The sequence below is a fragment of the Sturnira hondurensis genome, unplaced genomic scaffold (genome assembly GCF_014824575.4).
Source record: "Sturnira hondurensis isolate 20B ecotype Veracruz unplaced genomic scaffold, ASM1482457v3 Scaffold0018525, whole genome shotgun sequence".
NCBI classification, from domain to species: domain Eukaryota; kingdom Metazoa; phylum Chordata; class Mammalia; order Chiroptera; family Phyllostomidae; genus Sturnira; species Sturnira hondurensis.
In genome coordinates this window covers 8,531,639-8,550,658 of record NW_028091156.1, presented here as the reverse complement: position 1 = coordinate 8,550,658, position 19,020 = coordinate 8,531,639, and the positions used below count along the sequence as shown (strand labels likewise).

At 41.0% G+C, this 19,020-nt stretch overlaps 1 protein-coding gene across 1 annotated transcript in view; it reads right to left on the bottom strand.

Annotated features, from left to right (window-relative positions):
- USH2A (usherin) overlaps positions 1-19,020 on the bottom strand; it is a 530,092-nt gene that overhangs the window by 147,833 nt on the left and 363,239 nt on the right. Inside the window, exons 46-49 of the mRNA XM_037069500.1 lie at positions 18,757-18,959; positions 16,765-16,877; positions 5,953-6,142; positions 2,066-2,234 (exon numbers count right to left, since the gene is read on the bottom strand). Of these exons, the coding sequence (XP_036925395.1) occupies positions 2,066-2,234; positions 5,953-6,142; positions 16,765-16,877; positions 18,757-18,959 (675 nt within the window). The remainder of the gene's footprint in view (positions 1-2,065; positions 2,235-5,952; positions 6,143-16,764; positions 16,878-18,756; positions 18,960-19,020) is intronic.

Genomic DNA, 19,020 nt, shown 5'->3' with positions numbered 1-19,020 from the left:
CCTTGCAGGGCTCCTGTGTGCAAATGTCCCACAGCCTGTGCCTTTACCCACTGGGGCCATCTGGGCTGGGCTTAGGGTCTGGCAATTGTGACAGCAAGAAGGGAAGGCTTCACTAAAAGAGACGTGGATTATATCAAAGAGAAGGAAAGCTGATTTTTTTCCCCTCAAAAAGGGCTACGAGACATAGATGCAAGGATCAGCCACCTTCTCATTAACCTCTCAAAAATGAATCTATTTCACCACGGGCTGAAAAGTGTTTTCTCTCTAAAAGCCACCATTTGGTCTTAACTGTTAATTGTTATTCTTATCAAAGAATGACCCACATTAACATTTAGCTTGAGGTCATTAGCATATTTATAAAAAAAAGGGGGAGTGTAATGAGCATTCTTTTTTCCACTGCTTTTTGTTATGCAGTGCTACAAAGGGAAGTTGTGAGAAAAAAATAAATAGTATTGGCCAATATTTAAGACTCATCTATAAATATCAAAATGCCTGTGCCCATGTCAGCCTTGAACTGGCAGACAACTGATTGAATTTTAATTATGTTTTGATACAGGATGGTTTGGGGGTCAGTGAGCTTGCTTTCTTGATGTAAACAGCGTTAAACTAGTTAACAAAGACCAACAGTTGAGCATAGAGGTCAGCATATAATGTCTTAGTTACACTGAGATTAATGATTGGAGCAAAACTCTCTTTGATTATCCTGAAAGATTGCTTTTATTTTTATTTTTTTGACACCACGGTAAGCTTTCTATTACTATTAAAAAAAGAACTCTTTAAAAGGAATCTAAATGTGGGCCATCGTCAACATTTGATAGATATTAAAATATCTATCAAATAGAAATTACACCACTTTGAAGTCTGAGTGAGCATGGGTCAATATACATACAGATCGTGGAGGTTTTTAAATCTCTTGTTTTACAAATTACATATTAACAAGCTTTGTATAATATTAATAGGAAATCACTGGGCTACCATGGCTTAGTCCATTCTTAGGGAAAACAGGTTAAATTTTATTTGGTAACAGAACAAAAGTAGATTGCTGTCTTAGTTTGAAATCGGCCACTCTGTTAGGAGTGAAAAGGAGACAGGCAGAGATCTAGCCCTTAATAGCGGTGACAGCTACTACCAATTATGTTTCATCAGTTTTAAACAATAGAGGATATGTTTCAGAGTTTGAACAGTTAATTGCAAATAATTTATCAAAAATCCAAATGTGACTTACAAATGAAAACACCATCACTTAGCTTTATGCTCAACTTTGATCAAAGCCGAATACAGTTTTTTAGTTTGAAGAATGGGGTAATAGAAATTTTCCATAGCATCTACGTAATTACAGTTTTCAAGGCAATTTTTTTTGCAGGGGATTGAAGGTGTGAAATATGGTTGGAAACTGCTCCTGTGTGATGCATTTTGAAAGAGTTAGCACTGTCTGATTGGCAGCTAATGCTGTGATTTGTAGTGTCCGGAAGTTAACGCTCTTCTACAAAATCCTATTTCCATCACCGTGTTGCCTTCTTTGGAAAATCTAGCGAAATTATTTAATTATAAAGGTATTTTGTGTGAGAATCAGAATACCAAAACTGCTACAAAGACAGACTTTTTCATTAACGTTGAGGGACAATTATGAAGAATGGGGGGTCGCTGCCTTAAATAAACTCTCATCCTGTTTCATGACTTCACCCTGTCTTTTTGCTCCAGAGTTTTGCAAAGAATGCTGGGGAAGGTAATGTTGGAGGGCACTGACAAATGCACAGAGTGTGTGGTTGAACTATTTAGCCACGTGAATAAAAAAAGTCACAAAGTAAAAAAGATGCCCAGCTGTCCAGCTATTTACTTCTTTGTGTAGTGGATGCCAGAAGCCCCTTGGACTCTCTCTGTATTCTGTGCTGTGCTTGTATCGCAACAAAGCTGGAAAAAGGAATGCTATTTAGAGCCGGTCATTGGCAGTGGGTGAGTGACTCAACTTTGGTTGAGAGGTGCTTGACACAGTTCACCGTCAGGAGTCCTGTGTTTGTTTTTCTGGTTCCCACGATGCCCAGGAACACCTGGAAGGGACCCTCACCTGGGAGAATTCTAATGTAATACCCCGAGCAGCAGTGATGATCCGGGAGTGCCTCTTGTATTCGGCCTCCACAACAAACTCCAGTTGAATTCAAGACAAAAGGGACATACTTCTCATCGCAACACCGGTGTTCTGGCCGGACGTCATAGAGAACGCCGGCACAACAAACCTGAAAGTTGAATCAGAGTTGGAGAAAAATCAGTGACTTAAGAGTATGAAACCACCGTATCTTTCATGCCAACTGTTTCCTAATAGGTCTTGATACGAGGCCAAGTTTGGCGTGCATCTGATAAAAATTCAAACTTTAAATAATACATGTTCTCCCCTGGCTGGTGTAGCTCAGTGAATTGAGTGTGGGCCTGTGAACCAAAGGGTCATGGGTTCAATTCCCCAGTCAGGGCACATGCCTGGGTTGTGGGCCTGGTCCCCAGTAGGGGGTGTGTGAGAGGCAACCACACACTGATGTTTCTCTCCCACTCTTTCTCCTTCCCTTCCCCTCTCTAAAAATAAATAAATAAAATATTTTAAAAATACATGTTCTCAGCATTTTTCAGGTTCTATAAATGCTAGTTGATACAACACAGCTTTTTAGTCTCCCACCATGCTATGCTGTATTATAATAAGATACAAAAATGAACTACCTTTTGAACGTTAGTGTTTCCAATGTACAGATGATGTAGAATTATCAAGGAATGATTTCCTTTCTATGTATGTTTTTATTTTAATGGTTGTTTATTTTAATTCCACATCTATGGAGACCTGACTCTCATTGATTTTTTAAATAAATTGAATTATTTAATACTTTGTATGATCACATGTATGTACCCAATTTTCACACAAGGCGATCTTAAAAGAGTCCAACACTCACATACACACACATATGTATATGTACCTACATGTGATATATGTCACATTAAAACAAGACCATTTTTATGGAAATCAATTCTGACAAGCCCTTCTAACCAGCTGCCTTTTCTCCAGGAGCTGTGGAAGAAATCTGGTGCTTGCACAGCCAACTAACTTTTTGCACACTCACTTGAGGGTGCAGACCCTGACACTGGGTGTGCATAACAAATGGACACCAAAGAGCTGCTGAGATGCAGCCTCAGACCCTGCACCTGGCTTGTCCCATGCACAAGGTTGACGCTTCCTGCAACAGGCAAAATCAACCACTGTTTACGAGGGGTTCTGCTTTCTCCTTCTCACTCTGCGACTCTCAGCCAGCACGAACTTCTGGATCAAGCTCAACACACAAGCAGTAGAAGCTGGGATCACTAAGGCTTCAAACTGGCCGCTAGCTCGGAACTTCACTCCTTTTCCTAAAGGTACCAAATAGCAAAGAGGGACTCTTAAATTCAAAGGCTGCCCCTGCCGTTTTGGGGGGTAGCTCTGTTCATCTAAAGGTAATGTGTTTCCTTTCCTGTGCTTAGTGGTTAGCAATGAGAATCCACAATTTGTCTAATTCCAAGGATAAGATAAATGGGGTGACTCTTTCTTCAGTGCTATACTCCGTATGAAAAGGAAATTTCAGAATTAGGCCCTATTTTTCAAAAGATTTTATTTATTTATTTTTAGAGAGGGGAAGGGAGGGAGAAAGAGAGAGAGAGAAACATCAGTGTGTGGTTGCCTCTCACATGGACCCCATTGGGGACCTGACCCGCAACCCAGGCATGAGCCCTGACTGGGAATCGAACCTGTGACCCTTTGGTTCACAGCCCAGGCTCAATCTACTGAGCTATTATGCCCTATTACGGAATTATGCCCTATTTTTAAGAGTTAAGCCAAAAAGAAAAAAGTCTTGTGTCTGGGTTTATTTGGGACTTAAGAATGCTGGTCATTTTTGCTTTCAGGGGCAAAACACCACATCCCTCCCTCCTGTTGTTTTCAGGCTGATTTGAAAGCATCTGTTAAAGTCCCGTTCACCTACAGTGTGCCTCTGCCTTCCCTTTGGTGAGTTTTTCTAGGACTTATCATAAGTACTTTTCTAGTACTTATCCTCTTTTAACAATTTCCTCAAATGTTTATTCAGCGATAGGCTCTTAGGACTGGGTCACTTCCTTGCATCCACTGCCCAAGACCTTCTCAGGCATCCTTCCTACCTTCCTTCCAACCCACCCCGGTTGTGATCATTGATGGGCCTCAAACGGCACGTTTTCAAGCAATTATTCCTCCTGGGAGGTACCCCCCCCCCAAACCGAATGTTGCTAATCTCCTAATTCAGTCTTCAAGGTACTTGTCTCAGAAAACAGACCTGGAAATGTCAACAATGTGAGTTGGGGAGGGGGTAGCTAATATTCAAAGAGGAGCCTGTTGCTCCCTCTGGGATTTCCAGCAGCGGTTCTGCAAGCTAGTGATGCTCAAAGTGTGGTCCCTGCACCACGGGCTGAGGGGACACGTGGGAGCCTGAGAGGAATGCTGGATCTCACAGCTCCCCCCCAGACTCACAGAGTGGGCATCTCTGGAGGTCTGATGCGCAATGGGCTTTGAGAACCGTGACGTGATCACATGGGGAAGCTTGTGGACCGCAGATTCCCCTGATGTTCACAGAGGTTCAGCCAGAAGATTCTCAGACTCACAATGTGTCTCCTTTCTATCCTTCAACTTCTCACTCAGGGAAGACATAATTCATATCGACCCCAAACAGAAATTTACTGTTTCCTTTTGAGATTTTAATTTACTTCCTCTACTCTCTTTCACTGGCAATACCTGTGTGTGTCCTTCATTTTTAAAGTAAAAGTAAAAGTTTGTTTAATGTATCAAAGTTTTCTTTCCTTCTCTTAGGCAACATTTTTTAAAAAGATTTTGTTTATTTATCTTTTAGAGGGGAAGGGAAGGAGAGAGGGAGAGAAATATCAATGTATGGTTGCCTCTGGTGTGTCCCCTGCTGGGACCTGGCCTGCAACCCAAGCATGTGCCCTGACTGGGAATCGAACCGTGATCCTCTGGTTCGCAGGCCCGTGCTCAATCCACCGAGCTACACCAGCCAGGGCTCTTAGGCAACATTTTTAATGAGTGAATTTATTTCAGCATTTTCCTCTAAGAAACCCTAAATTTAATTTTATTTTAGGAAAGTATGCTCCTCAGACCGTGCACCTGTAATGACCTGAAATGGCATAAAACTTAGCTGTAGTGATGATTTTGGAGACTCACGGTTCAAAAAAGGGTAGTTCATAACAGCTACTTTCATAACATTTCTCCGACGGTCACTACCACCTAGCCAGTGTCGGCCTCACTCGTTTGCACCGTGACCCGCGTTGCTGCAAGACTCACTGTCCTAATGACTGTATCCTTTTGCAGCGAATCTGTTGATCAGTGGTAGCTTCAGTTATTCCATGTGTGATGTGGTTGATAAATAGGAACATTATTTCATTATATGAAATCCTACCTTCAAACTAAGAATTCCCTGCATCGTTTGTCAATAAAAGCCATTTACAAACTCCTCTGTCTGGCTGTGTTATTGATCTGGTTCCTAAACTGCAACTAATAGGAACATTAATCTGCAAATGGCCGTAATTTGAAAATATTTCTGACACACCATGAAAGGTCCTGTTCATAGTTACTCATCAGTGTCATGTAAACAAACATGCACTTGTAGCTGAATGGATTTGTTGTAAAAAAAAAAATCAAGCCACTCAATCAAATACAAATTCAAGAGGTCCTTATAATTTCAATAAGCTGCTATTTCCTGTGCAGGTGGTGAAAAATGAGAAGGCCAACATACTCACGAGGGTGATGGGACTTTTATAAACATCCTTTTTTCCCACAGGTTTCTGGATACAGTGGTGGCAATATTAACTATGATGAATCAGGGTTTAAGAAGCAAAGGATTTCACTTGAACTGTTTAGCGGGAAAAATATATTCCACTGACTGGGTTGAAAAGATTTACCTTAGTTTCGGGAGAATAGCACCTGTGTCCACAGATCGTTTCATGGTTTTGACACATGACGGCCTGGCGGAGCTCCCCAGGGGAATTCTTCTCGGTTGGAGGGCACGGGTACCACGTTTTCCGCAAGACAGCATATCCGAGAATGATGCCATTTAGTTTCCCTGGAGTCATCCAATCAATTTGAAGGGATCTGTAACAGAGAATAATGAATACTTCTGAAAAGACGTTTCACAGGCAGGCTGCTGCCTGCCTCCTGTACTTTAAAGTTTATCTTCCAGATTGTTCTAAAGGTCTATAACTATTAACTTCCTAAACAAAAGGATATATCAGAAGAATACATATGTATTACTGTATGTACTCATACATGCTATTACAACGCAATGCGTTTTGAGAATCAATTAACACATGACCTGAGCCCAGTGGTCTCCCACTTTAAAGTTTGGAAATGAGAAGGAAGTATCGTTCTTGGCTAATCAGGAAAACCAACCGAGTTTTGGCTTGATCAGTGCAAATAAGACACGAGGAATATGACTGGGTAAATACAGCGGAAACCCGAGCATGTGGCAGACTGGACCCCTACTTAGAACGACCTTCTCCTCTCCCTCGCTTCCCCTGGCTCAGAGCGTGATGTGACTCACAGACGCTCACGCTTGCAGAGGCAAGCACAAGACGGCGGTGGGGTTCCCGTTTGGGCTTTCTTTCTGGACACAGCGGCTGCCTTCCTCTTCTCCTTCTTTCTGCTGACCCTGGTGTCTGGAACTTGAGTGGCCATCTGGCAGCCATTTGAGAAAGGCCGTAAGGAGCCTGAAGAAGACACCATGGTGTGTTGCATGGCTGAACCAAGGCCAACCCCAGTCTACCTCCAGGACCAGGCACTTGAGAGCCCTTGTTGTTGGGTGTTCTGTTACTTGTGGCCAAAAATAAATGAGCAAATTGATTTCGAAAATCTTTTTATCAATGGATAACTTATCCGTTGATAAAATTGATCACTCTCTTTATAAATAAACTTCATAACTTTTATCAGCTGATAAAATTGATAAACTTCAAATACATTTTACATGGATATAGCTTAATTTTGGACCAAAACAGATTTCTCCAATAATTCTTTAAATATCATGGGCAGATATGTTTGTGGCCAGACATACAGGAAATGGAAACTCCTGTAACAAATCATGTTTCATATCTTCACAGATTTGAGGATGTCTGATTTTTAAAAATTAAGTCACAATTTTGTTCTAAATCTAAGTATACTTTTTAAAAAAATGATGAGTTGATATACAATGAGGGCATAACATCTGATAAAACCTTTACTACATTTTCAATGATGTATGAATACTTCATTTGCTGTAGCAAAGAAGATTATAACATAAAGCTCTTCACAGAGGAGTTAACCCTGAATAAAATAATTTTCTCTGAGATCAACATTACAGAACTTTAATTCTGTAACTTAGGTCTACTTGCCACAATGATACAACCTAGAAGACACATCTGTACTAGCTTCAGTATTTTTAAAAAATAAACTAAAAAAAGCAAAAAGTAATTAAAGTTTACAATTAAGCCCCAGAGAATCAGGCATGACATTTTCTTGCAATTTAGCTTAGCCAAAAAAAAACCCCTAAAAGTAGTAAAACACTATGTAAATGTAAAATATTAACTTTTCCTCTTCCTGTTCCTTTGAAATGGATGAAATGCTGAAATTCTGCTTTAAAATAAAAGAAAATCATTATTTCATTTTCTTGGGGGCATACACATAACACACTCACTAACAAAACTCTGCAGATAGAAAATGTTTCCTATGAAAGAAAAGCTTCCGAGGTGGCTTCTGCAGCTACCATTGTTATTTGAGGGTCTTTATGCAACTCTCACAATGAATTTCACATTTTCAGATACCTCTTTTGTATTTCTGCATAATCAATATAGAAATGGCTACAATTTGAGTGACATTCAAGGGTCTAATATCTCCACAAAAACTAGTGAATTGGTAAAGTCTAGAGAACCCATGTGGAACACCTGCCATTGTAACTTCCCTTTCTGGCACAGCACAACTGAAGTGAGACCACCTATATTTTTAGCAATGAAATCAATAGTTCTGCTTTTGAGGATCTGAGTCAGGTACGTGAAGATAAATCATCAAAGTGTCAGGGATTTAACTCCTCTACATGTGTCATTAGAACCAATGAGCACGACACTGACAAAACCTTCAGCTGGCATGGCCACCTAAATGTCCAGTTGGCTGCTAGGCCTAGAAGAAAGTATAGTGGGGAGTTTCAGGATAGGTGGACAGGGGGTCAGCCATCTATAGGGCCACAGAAAAAGGTGCTTGCTTCTCAGTTAGAGAATTCTCATGGCCGGATGTCTTCCAGAGCAGATGCAATGACAGGTGAAGACGAGAGTGCTATCGATCTTTAGCATGACAAAGATGGGTGAGTTTCCATGAGGCAGCAAATACCTCCCAGGACTGAGCCACCTAAAGGTGCACTGACCAGGGAGGCAGCCTTTGTGGATGATAGGGCTCTAGCGAGAAGAGTCTTTGGGGTGTTCTGCTGTGTTGGCACTGCAAGAGATCAGCTGTAGAAGGCAACACTCATGCCAGAGAACTTGGCTATGTGGATACCCCCGTAGGACCACTCAAGGAAAACCTACAATGTCCAGAACACTGTCACCTGCCACACAGATGGCTCTGAGGGCCACCCAGTAATGGCAGGACAATAACAACACTGGGAGCCAACACATTTGGGTGAAAGGGAATAGAAAGCAAAGAGTGAGGAGGAGGGAAAGAGCAAGAGGTGATCAGATCCGAGCTTGTGAAATGGCATAATCTTTGTACTATGCCTGAGCTCAATGTTTTAATAAACTTTAATACTTGATCATGAGTCTCAATTACCAAAGGAAGCCTCATAACTAAAAAAAAATTTTTTTTAAATCCTTAAGATGTTCCTGAGACATTTTCAAGAATTGAGGAAAGGACTTCTGCAAGATTATGTTTAAGAAGCAGCAAGTCATAGTCAAAAAGTAAAGCATTTTCCTCCTTATGTTTCATTGAATTAAGATAGCTCCATAAACTTACATTAAAGCACAGACTATAGTGTTGGTGGTGGTGGAAACAGAAGAATATATAAGATTCTCCAGAAGAAAATGCACTAAAACCGATATTCAGTGAAATTAGGGGATTGGAAAAACCAAAGATATATGGCCATGTCTACGATAATGTGCAAGATGGTGGTGATTTGCAGGAATGGACCTTGGAAAAGATGAGCTGGATGAGGATTAACTTCTGAGGCTTGAGGTTATGAAAGTGAAGCGTAGCTATCACGACAGAAAGTCAACAGGTAATTGGATGTACGTGACTGGAACTCAGGGAGAGAGTGGGGCCAGGGACCTTTGAGACATCAGTCCAGTAGCCTGTAAGAATACTTGAACTCCGAGCTGGAGGGACAGTCACTCTGTTGAGAACACCCACAATTGGAGAATGGATTTGGAACGGAACCAACGAAAGAAACCAATGTGTGTTGAGAGAGCCAGGGGTGAAGAGACTGTTAAAGGTCAAAGTTAATTACAAGGAAGAACTGGACTTTATGAAAGGTGCACAAAGGCGACCTGACTGACTGGGCTTCTTCTGTGGGGACCACTAAGGCAGAGAAATTAGAGGGCATTCGGGAGAGAGAGGGAGGTAAAGAAATGGAATTAGTGGCATTCTTAAGAACAAGCTGACCATTCTGTTCGGTCTCCTCCTAATCCAGCAGTGAGTTGCATGTTCAGAACTCTGGCCATCAGAACTCTTTGGCTATCAAACAATAACATTCCCTGAAAGTGATTCTGATTATTACTATTGATTCAATTTGCATGTTTTCTCTTTCAAGAGTCTTTCCCACACCCTTTCAAGACTCAAGCAGAAAATTCCAGTCCAGCCCTGGCTGGTTAGCTCAGTGGATTGACTGTGGGCCTGTGAACCAAAGGTTCATGGTTCGATTCCCAGTCAGGGCACATGCTTGGGTTGTAGACCAGGTCCCAGCAGGGGACGCACGAGAGGCAACCATACATTGATATTTCTCTCCCTCTCTCCTTCCCTTCCCCTCTAAAGATAAATAAATAAAATCTTTTTAAAAAGTTAAACAACAAAAAAAGAAAATTCCAGTCCAAATTAGAAGCTGGCTCCCACTCTCCATATTGGTGAGGGAAGATATTTAAAATACAAGTGAGGGAGAAGTGATCCGACATTGTATGTCTACAGACCACAATTTTCCTTATTAAGAAAATAAAACTAAATATGGCTGAAGTTTCAAAATGGTCAGATTATTACTTCTGCCTTCAAGTTTTCAGTCACTGAAAATATCAGGGAGGGAAAATTAAGGGGAGAGAAGATTCCTTGATAGCCAACATCATGAAAATACAGAGGTTTGAAAGTTTCCTTTCAAATTCGGTGAGGCAAAAAAAGGAAAGATTCTTCTCCCACAGATTATGACCTCTCACGCCACATTCAACCCCAAGCTGAGTACTATGAAAATATGGGGGGACTCATACATGGTAACAGGATTTTAGCCTTCCTTCGGGGACACGCAGGTTGAACTGCTATCATGAAGACTTCTGCAAAGTTGGCATGTAAGTTTATCTTTGATACCCGCCGTTAGGTGCTTGAGGGAAATTTTTAAACAACTACTTGTGGATGCTACAAAGACATTATACCCCAGCCTTCCCATCAGTAATACAGCTGCAGACTGGCGTGGATCTGGGAAAAAACTGCCCTACTTCTTCCAATTCAAGGCAGGGAGAGGCATGAGCCGCTTTCTCTCTGCTTTCCCCTGAACCTTGTGCCCGAAATCACACATTTTGGAGTACTGTCAGTAACGGAATGAAACCTCTTCCCTGTATACATTTATTCCTACCTTACACATTTACGGAGGATAAATAAATAAACTTCAGAGGCGGCCCACTACCAGTGAAGCTGACAGCTGCTTGTCATATTTCAGTCAAAACCAGAGCCCGGCAGCTACCTTCATTCAAGGCAGTCTCTACATTCTCGAGGACCAGAATTAATGAATTAGCTATTGATTAAACTCCACTCTAACAAATCTACCAAGGCAAACAGATGAACTACCCAGGGCACATGTAGGCCACAGCCAGACATGTCCAGGCCATTGATCAGTACTTAGTATTCTTTTGGGATATAGAAGCAGCTGATGACAATATGATAAGTATGGGAAATACTTATCGTAGATAAGTATTTGATAGAAATAGTTTATTTCTCGAGGAGTAGGCTATGAAATTAGAAGAGAACATCTGATCTTCACTTGCATGCTATGACACCTTTGGTTTACATATAATAAATAGAAAAATATGCCTAAGTGCTGGTATTAAAGTTGTCGTCAAAAGCCAGGTGTAAAAAGCCAAAGCCAAAGATCACACAACCCAGGCATGCAATCAAACACATGATTTGCTACTGCATATGCTATTAAAATATACAAAAAGTTCAACTTTACTGGTGACCACCTTGGACCAAAAATATGTACAGAATTGAAGAAATACATGTCTCATTAAAAACCAAAATTAATTTACATGCTATTGAATTAAGGGCAGCCTACTAGCACTTGTCTGGGAGGACCTCACCTTAGATTTTGCAGATCACTAATATAAAAAGAATTTTGTAACAAACAACCAAAGTAGAAACATAACTACCAAGTCCGCATAGCCGGAAGTATAATGAAATCGCACAGACGACAACATGCACACGGGCGGCTAACTGCGTGGGTATAGGTGTGACACAAAGGAATGACTAGGCAGCCCCAATGCATGCACGGAGTCCTGCTTTGGAAAACGTGGTTCTGTCACGATGGATCATTTTAAGAAAGGAAAGGTTCTACTTGCCAGTATGTTGGGTGTGAATGATTTCTGACAAGTTTTTGCTACATCTCTGACCAAAAAAAGACATGAATGAATGAATGAGGGAGAGAAGGAAGAAAGTTAGTCGCTAAAGGCATTGGAATGATGAGAAACACCACGGAGGGACTTTGCGTGCTGGGTAGGGTAATGCAAGCCTATTAGAATTTCCCTCCTGCTGATGACCCCTAGAAAGTCTGCACAAATCTCAAAAAGCCACCACCTGAAGACTCAAAGAAGTTGCAAATAGAGGCAGATAAAGAGCAGAGCCAAAACTTGAACAAACTCTACAGGGTGAGTTTCCCTTGGTGCCCTTTTTTCTCCCATCTGCACCCCAGAGCGTCCCGGCCTGGAACTGAGTGCCGGGCCAGCCACATCTAGGACAGAAACCGGGTCTTCCTGGCAGAACACACCAGGCTTTACAAGCCAGAGGGCGTGGGGAACATTTGTTTTGTTTTGTTTTTCCTTCTGGGCCCCGCTCTGAGGATGATTCCAGACAAGCAGCTGCACAGTGGCAGCCCTGGCCCAATGTGCACCTAAACCCTAAGAAAAATCCATCTTTCCCACCAGGGGAAGGGGCCCCAGGGGTTTAGTGAGTGTGTATGTGGGGGTCCCTGTTTATTTCTCTGTTTTTTCTTGTCGCATCATCCCTAAAACAGCGCCATTTAGGTGGCACCATAAGATAGGTTAGGAGGCTGAAATTCCAAGAGATACCACGTGTTTCTAGTCAAAGATCCAGGAAAGGCAGTGCAGGGGGTCTAGGAAATGTGGGGACATCCCAGGGAAGAGAAATCTAGGTGGTCTTCCAATTCCTGTCCGTGAATGTTCACAGCAACTTTGGTCCTAGTCGCCAAGGAGTGGAAACTACCCAGATTGTGCACAAACGGTGCTATATTTGTACATTAGAATATTACTCAGCAAGAAAAACAAATGATTGATATGCACAATAACCTGGGCGCATCTTACATGCATTATGCTATGTGAAAAAAGCCATACTTAAATGGCTACATGTTGTATGATCCCCCTTATACGACAATATGAAACCAGCAAAACTGTAGATACTAGAGGAGAGCAGTGTTGGTTCAGTTTGGGGAGCAAGGAGGGCTTGGCTAAAGGCCGAGTAGGGTAGAGAAATAGTTTGACATAATGTAACTGCATTATCTCTTGTTTGTGGTAGTATTTATAGAACTCAGAGGTGTTGTCAAAACTTATAGAACTCAGGGCAGGAAAGAATATATTTTATTCTGTGTCAATGAGAAATCAATTGCAAAATGCAATAGAACGATTTAAAAGTGAGGAAATTCAGGAAACCTGGGATTTTTTCCAGAAGCTTAATTCACTGTTAGAGCTAGGTGGTGCTCTTCAATCCTTGTCCGTGTTTGAATTTTTCCTTCACGTGTACTGAACTGTTTTTATTCTAACCCCAAGCTTCACTGGCATTTGACGGAGGGTGGACTGATAAAATGAAATGTTTATGTTTTAATTCAGAATTCGGAGGCACTGTATTTTAGCAATGGATGCTGATACTCAGAGGTCTGATGCTACCATTCGAATTCCAAGGCGGGATGCCCGTGATCTGTCTTGTCCTCCTGAACACTGTCTGATAATATCCCTTTACGTGTCTCTTCTTCCAGTTATTACACCGCTATCTACAGACCCTAATCTGCACTCTGGTGACTTCAGTCCTGGGCTATTTTCTTAATCACTGTCATTCCTTGCCCTCTTTTTCCTCTGTTCTCTCCTCTAGTACTCTTATTATTTCCATACTAGCCTTTCTGGCATTTTTTTTCTTAATAATTACTTTTTTCCCTTGACATCTCTGGTTTTGAGCGCACTTTTGGAGACATTCCTTTAAAGTTTCTTCCAAAGTTTTAATTCAGCTTTTTCCACGTTTAGCTTTCACAAGGTTTCCTCCCCAACCTCCTGCGTTCATTATGTTTTTCTAAGTAAACTTTGTTTAATAAAGAATTTTTTAAATCTCTTTGAGGTCATTATAATACTTTCACTACTCTGTAGTGCCTGTGTCTATTGAATCATTTCTCTTCTTTTATTCAGGTCCTCTTAATTTTTGAGAGGCATGAACCAAAATAGCTGCCAGAACCTTCGTACATGAGTAAGGCTTGTCGGTCCATATGCTTCCTCGTGACTGTGTCTTCCATGGGGGATCCCCACCTGCTAATTTCTGGAGGTACTTTATTTGTGGCCCTTAAAGCTTTCCTGGAGAAGGATGCCTGATTTCCTGTGGGAGGCATTCATGACGAGACCCTTGCTTTGGAGGGCAGAGCTGGGGAGAGCAGCTAGGGCAGCCATATTTCAGTCCTGCTTCTCACTTCCTCACGGTTTCCACTTTCGCCTCTCGTCCCAGCTCGCCCCTGTGCTCAGAGCCCTGAATCCACCATGCCTGTGTGCAGTTTCTCCAGAGAGTAAACTTCTGAACTTTTGGTGGTGCAATCCACCATGTGCAGGAAGAGAAACCAACACCCCAATGTGTGATATTGAGGTAGAAACCCTTGAATTCTGTGACGGTTAATTTTATGTGTCAACTCGTCTGGGTCACAAGGTGCCCCGATATTGGGTGAAATCTTATTCCTGGGTGGGTCAGCAGTGGTTCTGATGAATTTAGCATCTGAATGGGTGGACGCGGTCAGGCAGATTGCTCTCCCTTAGGTAGGAGGGCACCATCCAATCAGTTGAAAAGTGGAAGGAGGGAGACTCCCTTCCACCTTCTGGATCCCTTGAGCTACGACCAGTCTCCTCCACTCCCAGACCTGGACTAGGATTTCCACCATCAAACCTCTGCACTTGAACTGGGTCTAAACAATCCTGAGTCCAAACTTTTGGTTTTGCTTCTCTGAAGCACTCTTGACTAGTTACAATTTCCAACAACTTTGTTTCCCCCAAATTTCAGCTAATCCCATGATTTCAGCTTTGAAAGTTATCCCATCTCCCCTTCTTCACAACCCTTAAAGCTTTGAGAGCTCAGGCACTGTGGTTCTCTGCAGGGCAAATTAGTTTATTTTATGTTGTTACCCCCCTCTGCCAACCAACACTTTAGCTGTAAATGTCTCCACTGAACAAAGGCATTTGCCTCTCCCTGCCAAATTCGGCTTCCAAAATTGTGTCGAAATCTCTCTTCTGTCATTTTTTTTTGCTCTGTTGTTTAATACCCTTTTTAATGTCTTTGCCATCAATTTAATACATCTGGGGATAACAATCATTAGCCACAACTACAAAACATTGTTCCCTCTGCTATCATCTGCAAGAGTCTTCTTAAAGGAAAAAAAAAAATCTAGAGAAAGAGACTCATATGGGCATTTGTTCCATTTCTAATAAAGCTTAATATTATTTTTAGTTACATATAAATATGTACTCTAAGCTATGGCAGTTGCCTGGGCTTGAGTCATGGGGATGCTAACAGGCAAGGAAGTTGACAATATTTACGAACCTAACTGTACAATTATTCCTCAAGTTCCTTAAGAATGAACTCTTCCATGATCATTGTGAGTAGAGTTTATTTTTTTTCTCTCCGCACATTTCTTGTACATTATAAACTTCTGCTGCAGTGTTTTTACATTGTTCTATGAACGTGTGTTTAGTGTGAGGTCTCCCATAGGAGACTGGAACTGCCCAAATTTAGAACCATGCTTTGTACGTCTTTGTGTTACTTTTGCCCCTGACTTTATTGTAGCCACAAGTGTGCCTGCTGCAAGGATAATAAAGGTCTCTGGTGCCCCTTTCACTCGACCATGTTTTCCCTGGAGAGTGGACAATCCTCAGACCAGTGGGGAGAATCTGCCGAGGGCATCATTAATGAACAAGCACACCCCCAAATTCAACAGACATCTATCATGCCTTTGACAGGAGTTGTGCCTTGAGAAGAGAAGGTGTGATTTTGCCCTCAATGGCTAAGAACTCTACTACTTGGGTTTTTCTAATCACTTTAATCACACATCTCCAATTTAGTCCAGGTAATTTTTAACTTATTTTTTAAAAGGACCTAGACATTTTAATATGTCATAAAAGAGTCCTTCAGAACTGAAGTATTTTATCATCTCCTGATTGCTTCAGTCGGTGTGTGTATACGTGGGGTGTATGCATGCATGTATCGGGGGGTGTATATAGGTGAAGGGTGATTCATTTGGCTAGGTAAAGTATGGGGGGGGCAAAGGTAGGTTTACACTTGGTCGAATGGAAAACATAATTACTAAAAATAATAATGCAAGTTCTTCATGTACTTACAACTGTAAACCTACTTTTGCCCCACCCTGCGTGATGTGAAAAATACTCATATTTCTATCTCTAGTCTTGACTGGATATAGAGGAATGAACAATTGCCATCTCACTTGGCTGAGAAATAATGTTCAATCTTCTTTTTAGTATTATTATAATTGATAATTTTGAATTGGAAAGAGACTTACTTTCAACTTATGATCATTTGTCAACAACAAAAGCATATAGAAAATGAAGACATTCTACCAAGAACCCAATAAAACTGGTAATATTCATCCAAACATTATCTCCCCTATTTATTTTACAGATATTTGCAGCTTTAGGGCAATCTGATATATGTAAGTCTAATATTTTCAAAGAGATTAAGTTAGAAGGGAATCATTCTAATTAAAATTGTATTCTGTGTCTCATGAAAGGATTCACTGAAGGACACATTTAAATTCAAAAAAATCTTTCATGCTGTAAGCATTTGTTCAGATCACTAAATAAAGAGAGGCAAAGCTAGGCAAGCAGAAACAGAGACATCAAAGCTTAAATGACCTGGGATGCATCCAGGGAAGTTCGACAAAGTAATATCAAAAATCTGATGTACACACACATTTCTAGCAACTTATTCATTGAGACTGTCATGGCCGGGATAATTCCTCTGATTTTGATTTTCCTTGCTTACAATCAAGTTCTTTGGACTGACGGACAAAACATGTTCACCTGGAAGTGATGCTATGAATTGTGGGTATTGGTATATCGCTTGGAGTGTCTTCCACGGTGGTGATTTGGGTTCCATTGCTTTTCACGCAAGCGTATTCTGTGCAGACTTCAACCTGCGAACAGTAGTTTAGAAAAGCGTAAGCCCAACTATTCTCAAGACCCAGACTGCCCACGGCTGGATCTCACCAGCCCTCATGCCATATGAATCTCTTAACAGCCTCCTGGGGTGGATGGAATATGAATTTGTCATTTGATTCCAGGAGGACAAGCTCAGAATAGAGTGCAGCAACGGGCTTCGGATCCCTGATGTAGCGACTTAGCTGGTGATGTTTAGACCCCGTTTCCAACCATTCGGAAAGAGATTGACACAGTCATCTATTTGGAGCCCAGGTAAGCACTGGAAGATGCCAAGGTGACACTGTATATAATAGTATAATAGTATAATATTATACTAAGTGATCACTAAGTATAATAGTGATCGTTGTATACTGCCCTCTAGATCCATACCCAGGTAGTATAGTCATGGTAGCTTCTGGAAGTCTTGACACTTTCCAACAGACGGCCTAAAGGCTCACCTCCAGTGAAAAAACGAGGCCTGGACAAGCCTTCCGGTATTCTGAGCTACTTTGTATCCATTTATTCCAGCTGCAATGGTATTTTTACCTTCATCACATCAGAAAATCATCATCCGTCCCTTTAATTCTGCCACCTCATCTGAATAACAACTGAGGAAGGTGGAGTAACTAAAGATTAGAAACCAGGTTCACCAAGCACTAGGGGCATAAGAAGAACACGTTCAGCAAGAGGTGGGGAGAAATGAAGGTACAGATGGCCGCCGGAACATCTAAGAAATGACATCATTCTGTTCTCATTTAAAGGATAAACCAAACGGGAACCGCCCCTCTTCCGGCATTAATAGACTTCCACTTATTAGTGACATATAGTATTTTCAGGTAAAATATTTAGTAGATATTTAAACATTATCAAGGTCCTGCACTCTGAGTATGTCCAATTAAACCCCAAATAACCTAAAGGCAGAGGAACTTAAAATATACTTGCTGGTAATAGAAATAAAGACAATAAGACTTCATACATATTAGGAAATACTTGACTCATGAATAATGAGATAACACAAAATCAACTCCACTGAATGTATTATGTAAATTGTACATGCCAAATATTATGATGGGTACTTGCACCAATAATAATCTGATTGAGTCCTCACAATTCCATTTCCGTATATTTGCAAATTGGGGGTCGGCAAAATCAAGGAATAGAATCAAGCTGGTAAGATCTGAGATACCCACTGGGGCTTTCAAAAATTCTCTTGCCCTGGCATCTACAAAATAAAGTCTGACTTTAAGTTCTAATCTACTGAGGTTTATTCAAATGAATCTCCAGACATTTTCTTGACTTTGGAGAAATATATCAATAGTTTTATCACCCTTACTAATTTATTATTCAAGTTCTCCATCTTTGGGGCATATTTCTGATATTACAGGTATACTGTATGGAATGCGAACAAAACACAAATACAAAGATTTACATTAAAATATAAGTCAAAAATTAAAATTAGTATTCCCTTTAAAAATACATAAATGGATGCTTTCAAAAAAGTTGATATTTTATACATCTAGATGTCTGCTTCAAAATCAAGGGCTATTACACGAAGGGTTGTTAGCATAGAGAATTTTAATTCTACAGTATTAACTTGGCAAGATTTATTACAAATAAGTGATTTGCCAAGAAGAATATTGTCATCATCTTCATTGCCATTGTTTTCCATCTTATTATCATTCTCTTTTCTTCAGAGATTCATGTGTTTGCCCACAGCACCCAGATTTAATCCGGATCCATTCCCCTCCTCTCTCTTCCCTTCCCCACCAAATAAATCATCTGTAACCAAGATGGAAGCTATCTACTTAGAGGCCTACCCTGGCATGTTTTATATACATACCCATGAGCTTAACTATCACAGGACAGGGTTCTCACCTGAATGTCATAGGCAGTGAAGGGAGACAGGTCTCGGAGAATGAAAGACCCAGGCTCATTCATTCTGGTCTTGTAGAGCTTATTATTTATATACACAGAATAATCAGTGACAACACCCTTTGGGTGTGAAGGAGACATCCAGGTGACATGCGCAGCTGTACTGTTGATGATGACAACCTCTGGAGGAAGCACACCCCGAGGCTCTGGAATTCAAGGAAGAAACGGAAGAAACTCCAGCTGTCTCTGAAAAAGCACTTACTAAAC